General features: G+C 43.1%; 1 protein-coding gene across 3 annotated transcripts in view; it reads left to right on the top strand.

Annotated features, from left to right (window-relative positions):
* rnf123 (ring finger protein 123) overlaps positions 1 to 17,003 on the top strand; it is a 390,439-nt gene that overhangs the window by 69,539 nt on the left and 303,897 nt on the right. For all 3 annotated transcript variants that reach the window (XM_087994538.1, XM_087994539.1, XM_087994537.1), the window contains exons 18-19: positions 7,305 to 7,366; positions 9,838 to 9,909. In XM_087994538.1, coding sequence (XP_087850664.1) covers positions 7,305 to 7,366; positions 9,838 to 9,909 — 134 coding nt within the window. The remainder of the gene's footprint in view (positions 1 to 7,304; positions 7,367 to 9,837; positions 9,910 to 17,003) is intronic.

The raw sequence follows: 17,003 nt of genomic DNA, 5'->3' as shown, positions 1-17,003 counted from the left end.
GGAAATATATCCTTGGTGGTGGGGTCCGTTTGGAGGTGGCGGAAATGGCGGTGGATGATGCGCTGTACAGGGAGGTTAGTGGGGTGGTAGGTGAGGACCAGTGGGGTTCTGTCCTGGTGGCGGTTGGAGGGGCGGGGTTCAAGGGCGGAGGATCGGGAAGTGGAAGAGATGCGGTGGAGGGCATCGTCGACCACGTCGGGGGGGAAATTGCGGTCCTTGAAGAAGGAGGCCATCTGGGATGTGCGTTTTTCGAACTGGTCCTCCTGCGAGCAGATGCGGCGGAGTCGAAGGAATTGGGAGAATGGGATGGCGTTTTTACAGGGGGCAGGATGGGAGGAGGTGTAGTCCAGGTAGTTCCCAGGAGGACCAGTTCGAAAAACGCACATCCCAGATGGCCTCCTTCTTCAAGGACTGCAATTTCCCCCCCGACGTGGTCGACGATGCCCTCCACCGCATCTCTTCCACTTCCCGATCCTCCGCCCTTGAACCCCGCCCCTCCAACCGCCACCAGGACAGAACCCCACTGGTCCTCACCTACCACCCCACTAACCTCCCTGTACAGCGCATCATCCACCGCCATTTCCGCCACCTCCAAACGGACCCCACCACCAAGGATATATTTCCCTCCCCTATCAGCATTCCGTAAAGACCACTCCCTCCGTGACTCCCTCGTCAGATCCACACCCCCCACCAACCCAACCTCCACTCCCGGCACCTTCCCCTGCAACCGCAGGAGGTGCAAGACTTGCGCCCACACCTCCCCCCTCACCTCCCTCCAAGGCCCCAAAGGAAACTTCCATATCCGCCACAGATTCACCTGTACCTCCACACATATCATCTATTGCATCCTTTGCACCCGATGTGGCCTCCTCTATATTGGGGAGACGGGCCGCCTACTTGCGGAGCGTTTCAGGGAACACCTCTGGGACACCCGGACCAACCAACCCAACCACCCTGTAGCTCAACATTTCAATTCCCCCTCCCACTCCACCAAGGATATGCAGGTCTTTGGACTCCTCCATCGTCAGACCACAGCGAAACGACGGTTGGAGGAAGAACGCCTCATCTTCCGCCTAGGAACCCTCCAACCACAAGGGATGAACTCGGATTTCACCAGTTTCCTCATTTCCTCTCCCCCCAGCCTGTCTCAGTCAAATCCATCAAATTCAGCACCGCCTTCCTAACCTGCAATCTTCTTCCCGACCTCTCCGCCCCCACCCCAGTCTGACCTATCACCCTCACCTTGACCTCTTTCCACCTATCACATTTCCGACGCCCCTCCCCCAAGTCCCTCCTCCCTATCTTTTATCTTAGCCTGCTGGACCAACTTTCCTCATTCCTGAAGAAGGGCTAATGCCCGAAACGTCGATTCTCCTGTTCCCTAGATGCTGCCTGACCTGCTGCGCTTTTCCAGCAACACATTTCCATCTCTGATCTCCAGCATCTGCAGACCTCACTTTCTCCTCTGCGACATAGAGGTCCGCCTTCCTATTCGTATACCCGTTCAGATACCTTTTTTAAATGTTGCAATTGTACATGCCTCCGCCACCACCTCTGACAGCTTATTCTATACACACCACCACCCTCTAGTGGAAAAGGTTGTCCATGAGATCCTTTTTAAAATCTTTTCCCTTTCACATTAAACCTATGCCCTCTAGTTTTGGACTTCCCCACTCTGGGGGAAAAAGCCATTGGCTATTCACCCTATCCATGCCCCTCATGGTCATATAAATTTCTACCAGGTCGACCCTCAGCCTCTGATGCTCCAGGGAAACAAGTCAGCCTCACCCTACTGCTCAAACCCTACAATCCCGTCAACATCACTGTATATCTTTTCTGCATCCTTTCAAGTTAAACAACATCTTTCCTAAAGCAGGGGAGTCCAGAATTGAATGCATTATTCTAAAAGTGGCCTCATCATAGACACCTACAACTGCAACATGACCTCCCAATTCCTATACTCAACACACTGACCAATGAAGGCAAGTGTGCCAAATGCTTTCTTCACAACCCTATCTACCTGCAGCTCCACTTTCAGGCAACTATACACCCTGGACCTCTTTGTTTTGCAACAGTCCCCAGGGCTCTACCATTAATTGTATAAGTCCTGCCCTGGTTTGCCTTCCCAAAATGCAACACCTCTCATTTATCTATGATGTCAAATCTTGTCCACCTTCTTCCTGAAGTCCGTACAGACAATATATATCATTCTGCTTTCATTAATCACCTTTGACACCTCTTCAAATGACTCAATTAAGTTAATGAGATACGATTTCCCACACACAAAGTCATGTTAACTGTCCCTGATTAGTCTTTGCCTTTCCAAATGCATGTAAATCCTGTCCCTCAGAATCCCCTCCCTGGCTTTTCCTTACCACCTTTCTAAAATAATGGCACCACATTAGCCATCCTCCATCTTCTGGCACGTTGCCCATGGCTGTTGATGATAGCTAACATGGTACCATGAAAAGGATCTCATGGACAACCTTTTCCACTAGAGGGTGGTGGTGTGTATAGAATAAGCTGAGGATAAGCCAGGGAACTATAGGCCAGTGAGCCTGATGTCTGTGGTGGGCAAGCTTTTTGAGGAAATCGTGAAGGACAGGATGTACATGTATTTGGAAAGGCAAGGACTAATTTGGAATAGTCAACATGGCTTTTTGCATGGGAAATCATGTCTCACAAACTTGATTGAGTTTTTTGAAGAAGTAACAAAGAGGATTGATGAGGGCAGAGCGGTAGATGTGATCTATATGGACTTCAGTAAAGCACTTGACAAGGTTCCCCATGGGATACTGGTGAGCAAGGTTAGATCTCATTGAATACAGGGAGAACTCGCCATTTGGATACAGAACTGGCTCAAAGGTAAAAGACAGAGGATGGTAGTGGAGAGTTGTTTTTCAGACTGGAGGCTTGTGACCAGTGGAGTGCCACAAGCATCGATGCTGGGTCCATTACTTTTAATAATTTATATAAATGATTTAGATGTGAGCATAAGAGGTACAGTTAGTAAGTTTGCTGATGACATCAAAATTGGAAGTGTAGTGGACAGCAAAGAAGGTTACTTTGGATTACAACGGGATCTGGACCAAATGGGCTGAGAAGTGTCAGATGGAGTTTAATTCAGATAAATGTGAGGTGCTGCATTTTGAGAAAGCAAATCTTAGCAGGACTTATACACTTAATGGTCAGGACCTAGGGAGTGTTGCTGAACAAAGAGACCTTGGAGTGCAGGTTCATAGCTCCTTGAAAGTGGAGTCGCATGTAGATAGGATAGTGAAGAAGACGTTTGGTATGCTTTTCTTTATTAGTCAGAGTATTGAGTACAGGAGTTGGGAGGCCATGTTGCGGCTGTACAGGACTTTGATTAGGCCACTGTTAGAATGTTGTGTGCAATTCTGGTCTCCTTCCTATTGGAAGGATGTTGTGAAACTTGAAAGGATTCAGAAAAGGTTTACAAGGATGTTGCCAGGGTTGGAGGATTTGAGCTGTAGGAAGAGGTTGAATAGGCTGGGGCTGTTTTCCCTGCAGTGTCTGAGGCTGAGATGTGTCCTTATAGAGGTTTATAAAATCATGTGAGGCATGGATAGGATAAATAGACAAAGTCTTTTCTCTGGGGTGGGTGAGTCCAGAACTAGAGGGCATAGGTTTAGAGTGAGAGGGGAAAGAGGCAACTTTTTCACTCAGAGGGTGGTACGTGTATGGAATGAGGTGCCAGAGGACATGGTGGAGGCCAGTACAATTGCTACATTTGAAAGGCATCTGGATGGGTATGAATAGGAAGGGTTTGGAGTGATATGGGCCGGGTGCTGGCAGGTGGGACTAGATTGGGTTGGGATATCTGGTTGGCAAGGACAGGTTGGACCGAAGCGTCTGTTTTCGTGTTGTAAATTTCTTTGACTCCAAATATCTCAGCAAGGAGCCCAGCAATCTTTTCCCTAGCTTCCCACACAGTTCTGGAATGTATCTGATCAGGTCCTGGGGATTTAACTACATTTATGTGTTTCAAACCTCCAGCACCACCTTTTCTGTAACATGGACACTTATCAAGGCAACACTACTTATTTCTCCAGTTGCCTAACTTCCATGTTTTCTCCACAGTTAATACTGATATGAAAAATTTGTCTAGGATCTCACCCATCTCCTGTCGTTCCACACATAGATGGCCTCACTGATCTCTATTCTCTACCTAGTTACTCTTTTGCCCTTGATGTATTTGTTGAAACTCCTTGGACTCTCCTTAACCCTATTTGCCAAAGCTATCTGCAGTATCCTTTATTCCCTCCCTGATTTCCTTCTTAAGTATACTCCTATTGCCCTTATACTCCTTCAGGGATTCACTTGATCCCAGCTGTCTGTACCTGACACATGCCTTCTCCTGTTTCTTGACCAAAGCCTATATTTTTCTCGTCATCCTGCATTCCCTATACCTACCAGCCTTGCCCTTTGCACTAACAGGTACACAATTTCTCTGAACTCTTATCTCACTTTTGAAGGCCTCCAACCGTCCTTTATCTGCGAACAGTCACCACAATCAACTTTTGAAACTTCCTGCCTAATACCATCAAAATTGGCTCCCTCTACTTTAGAACTTTTAACTTTTAGATCCGGTCTACTGTTTTCCATAACTATTTAAAAGTAATACAGTTATGATCACTTGCTCCTTAGTGATCCCCTACTGATACCTCAGTCACTTGCCCTGCCTTCTTTCCCAAGAGAAGGTCATGTTTTGCTCCTTGTCCAGTAGGTACACCCACGTACTGACTAAGAAAATTTTCTTGTACACACGTAACTAATTTCTTTCCATCCAAACCTTTAGCATTATGGCAGTCCCACTCAATGTTTGGAAAGTTAAAATCCTCTACCATTACAATCCTATTATTCTTACAGATATTTGAGATCTCTTTACATGTTTGCTTGTTAATTTCCTGCTGACTATTTGGGAGCCTATAGTACAATCCCAATAAGGTGATCATCCCTTTTTTATTTCTCAATTTCACCCATATAACTTCACTGGATGTTCTCCGAGGAACATCCACCCTAGGTTTTACCATAATAATATCCTAACCAAAAACAGCACTTCTCACTTTCTATCTTTTGTACAGCATATATGCACCAGAACATTAAGCTGCCAGTCCTGCCCTTCCCTGATCCTCATTTCTGTCATAGCTATGATATCCCAGTGCAAACTCCACACAGTCGCCTGAGGCTGGAATCAAATGCGGGACCCTAGCACTGTGAGGAAGCAGTGCTAACCACTGAGCCACTGTGCTGCTCAAAGTTTTGCCTCAATCTCTGCTGTGCCCATGCTGTTTAACTTACTCCCCTTGTCTATTGTACCAGTCTCGGACTTACCTGTTTGCTCACTATCTTTTTGAGTCCCCCTCCTCCTACACTAGTGTAAAGCTTCCCAAGTCACACTAACAACTCTCCCTGCCGGGATATTGGCCCTCTTCCAAATCAGGTGCAACCTATCCTTCCTGTACAGGTCAGTTAAACCCCAGAAGAGATCCCAAAAATCCAAAAGTATGGATCCTTGTCCCTTGCACTTGCTCGTTGGCATGCATTTATTTGCTCTATCCTCCTAATCCTCCTCTCACTAGCACATGTGACTGGGAGGAATCCACATATTACTACCCTCGAGGGCCTATTTTTAAATCTGCCTAATTTCCTATGTTCTTTCTGCAGGACCTCATCTTTTTCTTAACCTATGTCGTTGGTATCAACACATACAATGATCTTCTGGTTACTGTCCCCTCTCAGAATATTTTGCACATAACCCCTCTTTGACCCTGGCACTAGGGAGGCAACACACAATTCTGCTGTCTAGCTGACAGCTGCAGAAATGTCTGTCTGTGCACCTGACTAGAGAGTCCCCTATCACAATCGGTCACTTGGAACCTGATATACTCTCTTCAAGTAGCATATCCAACAGCATAATTCATAAATTAAAATAATTAACATAATTAGCATCACCCATGTAAAGACGACCTGCTTTATAATCAATAGATTATGTCCGACTGTCCTAAATTGGCAGGCCAGAGTTTTGATCATATTTTCACAGAATTCTTTGCATCTGCCCTCTACATACCTTTCCATTGTTTTAAGCTATGCTCATGTTCTGGCATCTGACATCTTGAAGTAAGATTACCTTGCACACTTCTCCATCAATCACTACATTCAAACTTGAAGACTCCTAACATTCAAGACTTTTGCCTCACTGCTGGGAAGTGAGACTAGTGTAAATTGAGCAGAGTTCTGGCAGTACAGACTTGATAGGCTGAAGGGCCTGTTCTTTACTGTGTGATTCTATGAAGAGCATTGGTTAGTGACTTGACACACATGCTCAAACATCAGAGCAATAGACTAAGCAACATTCTATGCTTCATCCTTTTGCCTGGATGGAATAGAATGTCATTCCTGTGACTGCACTGAGCTGCCTTCCTTCCATTTATTGGACTACCTCATCTTAAATTTTCTTTCTTTCTCTCACTCACTCACATCTTTGCATTGGCCAGAATTTATTGCCCATCTCTAAACGCCATGGAGAGGTTGGTGGTGAGCTCCCTTCTTGAACCACTGCATTCCAATTGGAAGATGCTGTCCTAGGAACTTTGAGTGCATTCTTGTAGGTGGTCCACATTGATCCTACTGAGCAGGTAGTGGCGTGATTAAATGCTTGTGGATGTCAAATGAACTCTTTGTTCTGGATGGTGTCAAGATTCTTGAGTGTTGTTGAAGCTGCATTCATCCAGCAGGTGGGGAATATTCCACCACATTCCCGACTTGTGCCTTGGAGGCAGTTGACAAACTTTGAGGAGTTAGGAGGTGAGTTACGGTCTGCATAGTTCCTAGCTTCTGACCTTATTTTGTAGCCACAGTATTTATATTTCAGTTCTGTTTCTGGTCAGTGGTAACCCTCAGGATGTTATTAGGGGATTCAGAGATGGTAATACTATTGAATGTCAAGAGGTGGTGGTTGGATATTCTCTTGTTGGACATAGCCATTGCCTGACACTTGTGTGGCATGAATATTAATTGCCCAAGCCTGGATGTTGTCTAGGTCTTGCTACATTTGGACATGGATTGCTCCAATGTGGAGTCATTGTGCTGAACATTGAAGAATCTGTATTCCTTAATACCAGACTGCACATGCTCTAGTGTTGTTTTGATGGAGGTTTGATGTGTGTACTTGTTAAAGATGACTAACGTGGTGACATTATGATTGAAACGTGGTATGGTATGAGTATTGATGGTCCCAAGTATTACAGAAGGACCGTTTATAAAATGATTTTGTTTTGCAGTTGTGGAAGAGCTACAGGTTCAGATCCTGAAATTATTTCTCAACAACAAAGATAAAGGATCGGTGAGTAATAGTTGCTTCCAGTGAGTTTATAATCTGCAGAAACTCCCTCAATATGCGGTTCTTGGATGAAATTAAACCACATTCCACTACCAGTAGCAGTTTGTCACTCGTGGCTGAAAGTTGCATGCAGATATTTTGTTTGTCAAGGTAGATTGTTGAGAGACTGTGATAATTTAGTTCGTTGATTTTGCTAAGTGATCAAGTGGGTTGTGGTTTCTGATGATCTCCCTAAAATTCTCATAACCCTGCTGTCCTTGCTCCTTTATGCAGGCAGGCAACCCACAAGCTGAATACACATCTACGCACTTTATATTTTTGTGTGTGATGTTCCCTGCCATATCTATATTCCTGTATGGAGCACACTGTGCATTGTCAATATTCCCGTGTGGAGCTCACTCCCCACTGTTAATATTCCCATGTGGAGCTCATCGCCCACTGTCAATATTCCCATGTGGAGCTCACTGCCCACTGTCAATATTCCCATGTGGAGCTCACTCCCCGCTGTTAATATTCCCATGTGGAGCTCACCGCCCACTGTTAATATTCCCATGTGGAGCTCACCGCCCACTGTCAGTATCCCCATGTGGAGCTCACTGCCCCACTGTCAGTATCCCCATGTGGAGCTCACTGCCCACTGTCAGTATTCCCACTATTGTCCCATGTCACTCTCTGTTACTAATATGATTAAAATGGTGATTTGTTGTTATTGTGCTTGTCTCATTTCGTGTTGATGCTAGCTCCAAGTATAATCCTGCAATTCAATTAGTCGTGTTTTTTGGATTTATCATCTCGGTTTGTATCAGTTCAGCAGTATAGCTGTGTAATCACTGTCGGAAAATTAAGAATGCTGTGGTCAGCTTGAGCTTCACTTCCAACTTACATTTAAATCTGGAAACAGACTGTTAGGAAGTTTTTGACCGCTGTGGGTGTGATGGGCTGAAGGACTTTTTGCTGAGCTGTAGATCTCTGACTCTGGCTATAATAAAATTCTCCCTCAGAGGAACTTGTAAAGCTTGAAGAACAGGAATTTGAACTTCTTTTTAATCTAGAAAAGAGGGAAGCAGAGACAGGAAACCACTATCTGGTTAGCCTGACCTCAGAGATTGGTCAGCTTTTGGAGTCCATTATTAAGGATGAGATTGCAGAGTGCTTGGAGGTGCATGGTAAAATAGTGCTAAGACAGCAAGGAGAGGTCATGTCTGATAAAACTGTTAGAATCATTTGAGGTGATGAGTAAGTCAGACAAAGGAGAGCCAGTGGACGTGATCTATTTGGATTTCCAGAAGACCTTTGACAAGGCGCTGCGCAGGAGGCTGCCAGATAAGATCAAAACCCATGGTGTTAGGGGCATGATATTGTCATGGTTAGAGGATTGGCTAACTGGCAGAAAGCAGAGTCAGGATAAAGGGGTCTTTTTCAGGATGGCAGCCAGTGGCTAGTAGAGTTCTGCAGGGGTTAGTGTTGGGGTGACAACTATTCACGTTATAAATTTAACAATTGGATGATGGAACTGAGGGCATTGTTGCTAAGTTTGAACATGTCACAAAGATCTGTGGAGGGACTGTTGAGGATGTAGGGAGGCTGCTTAAAGACTCTGACAGGCTAATGTGGGCAAAGAAATGGCAGATGGAATACAATGTGGGAATGTGTGAGGTTATGCACTTTGGTTGGAAGAAAAGAGGCATAGACTATTTTCTAAATGTAGAAAGCTTGAGAAATTTGAAGTACAAAGGGACTTGGGAGTCCTCGTTCAGAATTCTCAAGGTTAACGTGCAGGTTCAGTTGGCAGTTAGGATTTCAAGAGGGCTCGGATATAGGAGCAGAGATTTACTGCTGAGACTGCCTAAGGCTCTGGTCAGACTGCATTTGGTATACTGTGAGCAGTTTTGGGCCCTATATCTAAGATAGGATATGCTGGTGTTGGAGGGGGGCCTGGAGGAGGTTTACCAGAATGATCCCAGGGCTGAAGGGCTTGTCATGTAAGGAGTAATTGAGGACTCTGGGTCTGTACTCTATGAAGTTTAGAAGAATGAGTGGGAATACAGAATACAGAGAGGCTTGGATAGAATGGATGTGGAGGGGTATTTCCACCTGTAGGAAGAGTCTAGGAACCGATGGCACAGCCTCAGAATGAAGGGATGACCCTTTAGAGATGAGGAGGAATTTCTTCAGCCAGAGGGTGGCTAATCTCTGGAACTTATTGCCACAGAAGGCTGTGGAAGCGGAGTCATTGTTTAAAACAAAGATAGAGAGGTTCTTGATTGATAAGGGGATCAGGGAGGAGAAGGCAAGAGAATGGGATCGAGAAACTTATCAACCATGATTGAATAGTGGAACAGACTTGATGGGCTCTATGGCCTAGCCTGCTGCTGTATCTTATGATGTAGTCACAAACTGTGATTGTAACAAAATGGTTGGATACTGTGAGGTTTACTTCACCTCACTAAATCATTTAAACATTGTCGTTTCAGGGCGAGGCATCCAGATACATTTTCCTTAATAAGTTCAGAAAGTTTTTACAGGAGAATGCTAGTAATCGAGGGGTGAGTATAAATTTATGATACGTTCTAATCCTTGTGAAGAATGCAATAATATTGCAGTGTTACGCTTACAGTCCGTCAAGGATCATTTTGTTGTTGACTCCTTTTGATCATTGCACTCATTCTTGGAGGCGTAATCCAACAAACATATATTTGTTTCTGCAGAATATAATGACATCAAATTCTAGCTTACTGTGAACTCCTATGACTTCCTCCGCTGCCTCGAGTTTGTCATGTTGCTTTTCCAATCCTGTCTTAGTAGGGATAGAAATATTCTGAATTAAATGTTGGAGCAGAATCAGACGAGCAATGAGGTATCCAAGTGGACGGATAGGTGGCAGATTTAGTTCATTGCAAAAAAAAAAGTGAAGTGATACACTTGAGTAAAATGACATGGAGAGAGTATCAAATAAAGGATGCATTCTAAATGTTGTACAGGAGCAGACAGATCTGTGGATATGTGCTTAAGTCACTAAAGGTGGCAGCACAGGTAAGGTAAGCTTTTAATATAAAATTCAGTATTCTAGACTTCATTACTGTAGATAGAGTTCAAGAGTAGAGAAGTGATGGTGAACCTTACTGGACACAGGTTCGACTCCAGCTGGTGTACTGCGTACAGTTCTGGGCACTACATTTTAGGAAAGATATGAACTCATTGAAGAGAGAGCAGAAGAGTTTATGGGAATGGTTCTACAGATGAGAGACCTCAGTTATCAGGATGGATTGGTGAAGTGAGGACTGTTTTGCCTTGGGAGGAGAACTGAGGGGAGGTTTGAAAGAAGGTTACAAAATCACGAAGGGTCTGGAACAGATGGATATGGAGAAACCGTTTCTGCACATAATTGGATCAAGAAACAAGGGTTTGAAAGTGGTTTGCCAGAGAAGCAAATATGAGGTGGAAACAATTTTTTTCAAACAGTGAGTAGTTAGGGTCAGAAATCCACTGCTTAGAACTGTGGGTGCAGGAGGTTCAATTGAGGCCTTGAAGAAGGCATTGGATGATAATTTAAACAGAAATCTTGGACAGGGCTGCAGGATAAAGGAGGAGATTGGCACAAAGTTAATGTGCTCAACCAGCTGGTAGAGATCCGATGGGTTGAATGGCCTCATCCTAGACTGTAACAATTCTAGAATGTGTAATTACAACACAGGTCTCCTTAATTTACAGAATGAAAGTGAAAACTCCACTATCCTCCTTTTTGTAATTTAAAATTGCACAACATTAACTGGGACTGAATCAGTGTCAACTGTATAGAGCTTACAGAATTCTTGAAATATGTTCAGGAGGATTGTTTTTAGCCATTGCATTACAGGACCAATACGGGAAGGAACAGTTCTGGACTTTGTAGTTTAATATCCCCAAAACTATCTGATTCAGCATTTGCTGACTGGAAACAGCTGCAGAAGGTAAATCTGTGACAGAGCAGTGGGAAACAGTAAAGGAAGAGAAAGGTCAGGGCAAAAAGGCTCCTCAAAGAACAATGTTGGAACTCCCAAATCTTAGAACTCCAGCTGGAAGTTTGAAAGAAAGACAAAAATGTTGAATTAACAAAATTAAGTCTCATGTGATTCTACTTCTGAACTGAACAAGTCTGTTCTTCACTCTCTTTTCTCTCCACACATGCAGTCTGACCTGCTGAGTTTCTCCAGCATTTTCTGTTTTTATTTAAATGTGTAGCTGCATGCAGATGGTAGGTATTAAATGGGATTATATAAATACACAGCAAATATAAGCAAAATAAAAACATGCACAGAGTAGGGCCTTTGTGGTGCAATGGCAGTGTCTTTGCCTGATCCAGATAGGCCTGAGTTCAACTCCCACCTACTCCAGAGCGGAGTATTGACATCTCTTGAATAAGTTTGTTAAAAAAGAGATTGAGAGAATCTTTTGTGGGCCCTCTTGTGGCACAATGGTAGTGTCCCTACTTCTGAAATGGGAGGCCTGGGTTAAAATCTCATCTGGTCCAGAGATGTGTAATAACATCTCTGAACAGGTTGATTAGAAAATTGGATACAACTTTTAAAAATTAAAGTAGCGCAGAGTAGATGCAAACAAAATAAATAAGTAAAATACACAGAATAGGGCATTTATGGTGCAGTGGTAGTGTCCCTCTCTGTGGCATGAAAGGCCAGCTGCATGCCCCACCTGAGGATGTGATAGCTTTGGAGATGTGTCATAACAACGTGTCCAAATAAATCCAGACTGAAGTCGTGAGGTCGGATTAGGAGGTGGATGTTTGTCATTTTGAACTACAAATAAATATAAAAGTGCACATAGATTGGATCCAGTTCTACTCTTCACTAGCTGGCTTTCTGAATTACAACATTCCGGTAGGGTAAGGTAAAGAAAGAAAGCATGCATCAGATACCAAGAGCTGAGTACTGCAGAAAACATGGATTATTGCAAAAAAGCATAGTTGTGAAATTTAAAATATAAATTTGGATCACAAAGAGGAAGAGTGAGCCTGTTAAAGACCAAACAGGAACTTGTGTCTGGAGACAGATGACTAGGCCAAGATTTTTGATGAATACAAGTAATGCAGATGTGGTTAAAGAGAAAGGTAAATCTCAGATTACATGAATGTAGAGAGAAAGGAAGTATTGAATTAGCACCTTAGAGAGTAGAATAGTCAATTTATCTACTTTCAATCGCAATGCTATTCCTCTTAGCTGCCTCGCTTGAATGGCGTCCAGCTCCACTGTACTGTGGGTTGTCCATTCCTGTTCAGCTTATTCTCATCCACAAAGGCAACCCATGGTTGAAAGCCAGGGCTGAGGCTCCTCCTTAGCTCTATCGTAGATAACCAGAGCTACATGATTAGCAGCCAAACTCTCCTGTCCCTGATCACCTGTAAAATTTGTTTTAACCTAAAGTGTGGGATTGTCCTGGGAACAATATATCCAGATAACTCTGACCCCTGCCCCCCCCAAAAATGCCTTACATGCTTGCCACTCGGACTCCTGCTCAGCAGCTCAGCAAAGGATTGTTTTAGCTGCAGAACCCACTGATATGGTTGCTCAGAATTGGCAGACTCTCCACAAACTCATACCCACCCCCTCCATCCCACTGGCTGAGCTGCAGTATTTGACACACATGATACCATCTAGTGGTGAGATTGGGCCCAATGGTCTATTTGGACAGCAAATTGGGGCACACGTGGACTTCTCCTGGTTTGGGATTAAATTTTTCAAATAATCTCTAATGAATGTTTGCATTTACATTTACGGGATATTTACTGCTGGTCTTGTTGAAGGTATATGATGTAACCAGGAGCTCCTGGTTACATGTTTACAAGCGTGGATGGTTCAATGAATATTTTGTCATAAACTTGCCCTGTTTACATCAGTGGTCCCTCTGTCAGACAGCCTGGAAAATAAGGTTGGTTGTTTTGTAAATGCTGTGTGTGTGTGTGTGTGTGTGTGTGTGTGTGTGTGTGTGTGTGTGTGTGTGTGTGTGTGTGTGTGTGTGTGTGTGTGTGTGTGTTGGGGGGGGGGGGGGGGAAGATCAGGCAGAATTAAATCAACAAAGGTGTATCAGCTAAGATTTTCATGATTTCATTCCTTTATTCCTTTCCACTTGGACTGGGCAGAACCTCTATTAGAAAACTATTTAATGTTTTCAAACTTAAGCATGTTTTCTCTTCATAAATAAATGTATACAACCACATAGTTTAGAGGAGAGTCAGTGTACTTTGTTAATTAACTAACATGTAATATAATACTTGAGTGTTGTAGAATCATAGAATCTCCCTGACTTGGAAGAATATCACCTTTCCTCAATGCCACTGGGTCAAAATCTTGAACACCCTTCCTGCAGCACTGTAGATGATCCTACACCTGACCAGAAGGCAACTGACCACTATTTTCTCAAAGGCGATTAGGGCTGGGCAATAAATTGATGTGCTTACTATACGTCTAATCCAGGATCATTCTGCAACACTCAAGTATTCTATTCCATGTTAGTTAATGAACAAAGATTTGTACACTGACTCTCTTCTAAACTATGTGGTTGTGTACATTTAATTATGAACAGAAAATAAGTTAAAAGTTTGAAAATATTAATGAGTTTTTGAATAGAGATTCTGCATAGTCTAAGTGGAGAGGAATGAAATTATGAAAATCTTAGCTGATACACCTTTGTTGATTTAAATTTGCCACACACACACTGTCTCTGTCTGTCTCTCTCTCTAAACCAGGCGAAATTCAAGTGTGCCCCCATTTGTCTCCCAAATACACCCATTCTCACCACTAGATGGTATCATTGTATCAAATATTGCAGCTCAGCCGGTGGGGAGGAGGAAGTGAGAAGACACAAATGATGAGAAACACTAACCATTAAACACCTGCAGTTCTGTTATCGATATGTTTGCTGCAGCAACAAGATGTTAGCAGGTTTTCACAGTGATTTCAGTGAAATATGAGGCAATATGAGAGATTTTCATACTATTAACCTGCAGCTGTCCTATATTCACTAGAAAAATGTAGCAGAAAATTTCACACACAACAATTTGCACAAAAATGTCATTGTGAAAAGCCAAAGGACTAGTAATAGTTTAACTCCTTCCAAACGGTATCTGTAGAGAGTAACTTGAACAACTGCAGATGCTTTCCCATCATCATTTGCAGATGGAAAGATGCCGACAACAATCTGTTGTCTAATTCAAGTTTCTTATATTTCACACAGTGCTAGCTTAGCCATAAATGAGTGTGCAGCACAGGATGATCGTGAATCAGTAAGTCAGTGTAGAGGGTAAGAGTGTGCTTCTTAACCTTCAGATTGTGAGCTTTTATTTTCTGCCTGAGAAAGAAAACTATAACTTGTTTTGATTTCACTAAATTGGGAAGTGTTCAAGTAAATTGGTGAGATTAGATAGGAAATGCAGGGCAGATGGTGTGCTGTAACTGCACCATACATGAGTGTGTGGAGAGTCTGCCAATTCTGAGCAACCACATCAGTGGGTTCTGCAGCTAAAACCCTCGAGTTCAGAATTGCTGAGCAGGAGTCTGAGCTGCAAACATTACAAGGCACTGGGGAAGGTTTAGAATTATCTGGATATGTTGTTCCTGAGGCAGTCCCATTCCTTAGATTAAAACGAACTTTAGAATTTTTCAGTGATCAGGGACAGGAGGTTATGGCTTCAAGTCATGTGGTTCTGGTTATCCAGGATACAGTTGAGGAGGAGCCTCAGCCCTGTCTTTGAACCACAGATAGGAGGTACGAGCTGCCTTTGTGCATCAGGGTAAGCTGAACTGGGATGGACAAATTGTCTGTAGCACCATGAAGCTGAATGCCATTCAGGTGAGGGAGTGAAGAGGAATGGCATTGCAATAGAGGGTAGAATAGTCAATTTATCTACTTTCAAAGATGCTGAACTTGATATTTCCTTTCTCAAACAAAAACAGAAAATGTTGGAGAAACTCAGCAAGTCAGGTAGCATGTGTGGCGAGAGAAACAGAGTTAACATTTTGGTTGCAATATAACTTCTTCAATCCTGAAGGAGTTTCTTCTAAAGTCTTTTTCCACTGGAGCATAGGAGATTGCCTCTCAATCTGATAGGTTTATAAAATAATGAGAGGTTTAAGTAGAGTTAATGGTAGTTGCCTTTTGCCTAGGATGGGGGCATAATATTTAGGTGAGAGGAGAGAGATTTGAAGACATGAGGTAAATGTTTTTAAACAGAGGGTGATTCGCGCACAGAATGAGCTTCCTGAGAAAGTGGTGGATGTGGGTGCAATTACAACATTTACAAGACATTTGGATAAATATATAAATATGAAAGGTTTGGAGGGATATGGGCCAGGATCAAGCAGGTGGACATTTCAGTTCAAATGACATGGAGAGAGTACAAAGCAAATGGCATTGTTCTAAAGGTTTAGACGAGCAGAGACCTGGGTATATGTGCGTTTCAGTTGCTAAAGGTGACAGCACAGAGAGACAGAGCTGTTACTAAAGCATGCAATATTCTAGACTTCATTAGGACAGGTTTAGAGTACAAGAACAGGAAAATGGTGAACCTTGACAGGACACTTGGTTAGACTTCAGCTGGTGTACCACATACAGTTCTGGACACCACACTTTAGGAGAGATATGAACACATCAGAGAGAGCAGAAGAGGTTTATGGGAATGGTTCTGGTTCTCTGTATTTCCCTTTTGACAGACGTGCTGCCTGATCTGCTGACTTTCTCCAATATCCTGGCTTTGTTTCAGATTTCTGGCATTCGCAGTATTTTGATTTTTATTTTGGATATATGTTAACAATGGTGACACTACTTTTCAGTCTGAGAGGTGCTCTGGATTTGGAGTCCTACCACTGTTCTTTAAAGTGCCATATTTGCCCTGATTTTTCTCTTTTACTGTCTTCCATTGCTTCAACAGTTAATTTCTGTAGCTGTTTCCAGTTGGCATATCCTGTATCAAGCTGTAGCTTAAAAGGACTGGTCTTTCAGTATTTTCATCCAGTCATACCTCTTTTACCCGCCCAGTTCCGGCTCCCAAAGCTAAGTCCAGAACTGTCCCTTCCCTTATTGGTCTTGCAGTGTAGTGGCTAAATAAAGTTCTCCTGAACACATTTTATGAAATCTGTGACTGCTGTGGATTTGCCACTGATTCTGTCAAAATTACAAAAAGTGGACGATACTGGACTTTTGACTTCCATTCCGTAAATTAAGGAGACTTGTGTTGTTATTACAGATTCCGGAATTATTACAGTGTAGGATGAGGCCATTCAGCCCATCATGTCACTTTCAGCTGTTTAAGCAGATTCTGTGATTAACTTAGTGTCAATTTCCTCCTTTTACTGTGAAGGCCTGCTTGTTATTTCTGTTTAAGTAATCATCCTCTTAAATGCCTTAATTGCACCTCCCTGCACCCAGAGTTTTAGACAGTGTATTCCTGACCATAGCTGCTCACTGTTTGGAAAAAAATATTTCTCACCTCACATTTGCTTCTCTGGCAAACTACCCAAAAATTGTGCCTTTTGGTTCTTGACCCAGTTATAAGCAGAAATTGTTCCTCCCTATCTATCTGTTCAAGATCCTTCATGATTTTGAAAACTCTATGAAGCCTTTCCTCTATTTTCTCCTCTGCAGGGAAAAT

The sequence above is a fragment of the Chiloscyllium plagiosum genome, unplaced genomic scaffold (genome assembly GCF_037043375.1).
Source record: "Chiloscyllium plagiosum isolate Xiang-an unplaced genomic scaffold, Cpla_swu_hap1 HiC_scaffold_14, whole genome shotgun sequence".
Taxonomy (NCBI): Eukaryota; Metazoa; Chordata; class Chondrichthyes; order Orectolobiformes; family Hemiscylliidae; genus Chiloscyllium; species Chiloscyllium plagiosum.
This window is presented reverse-complemented; position numbering and strand designations above follow the sequence as displayed.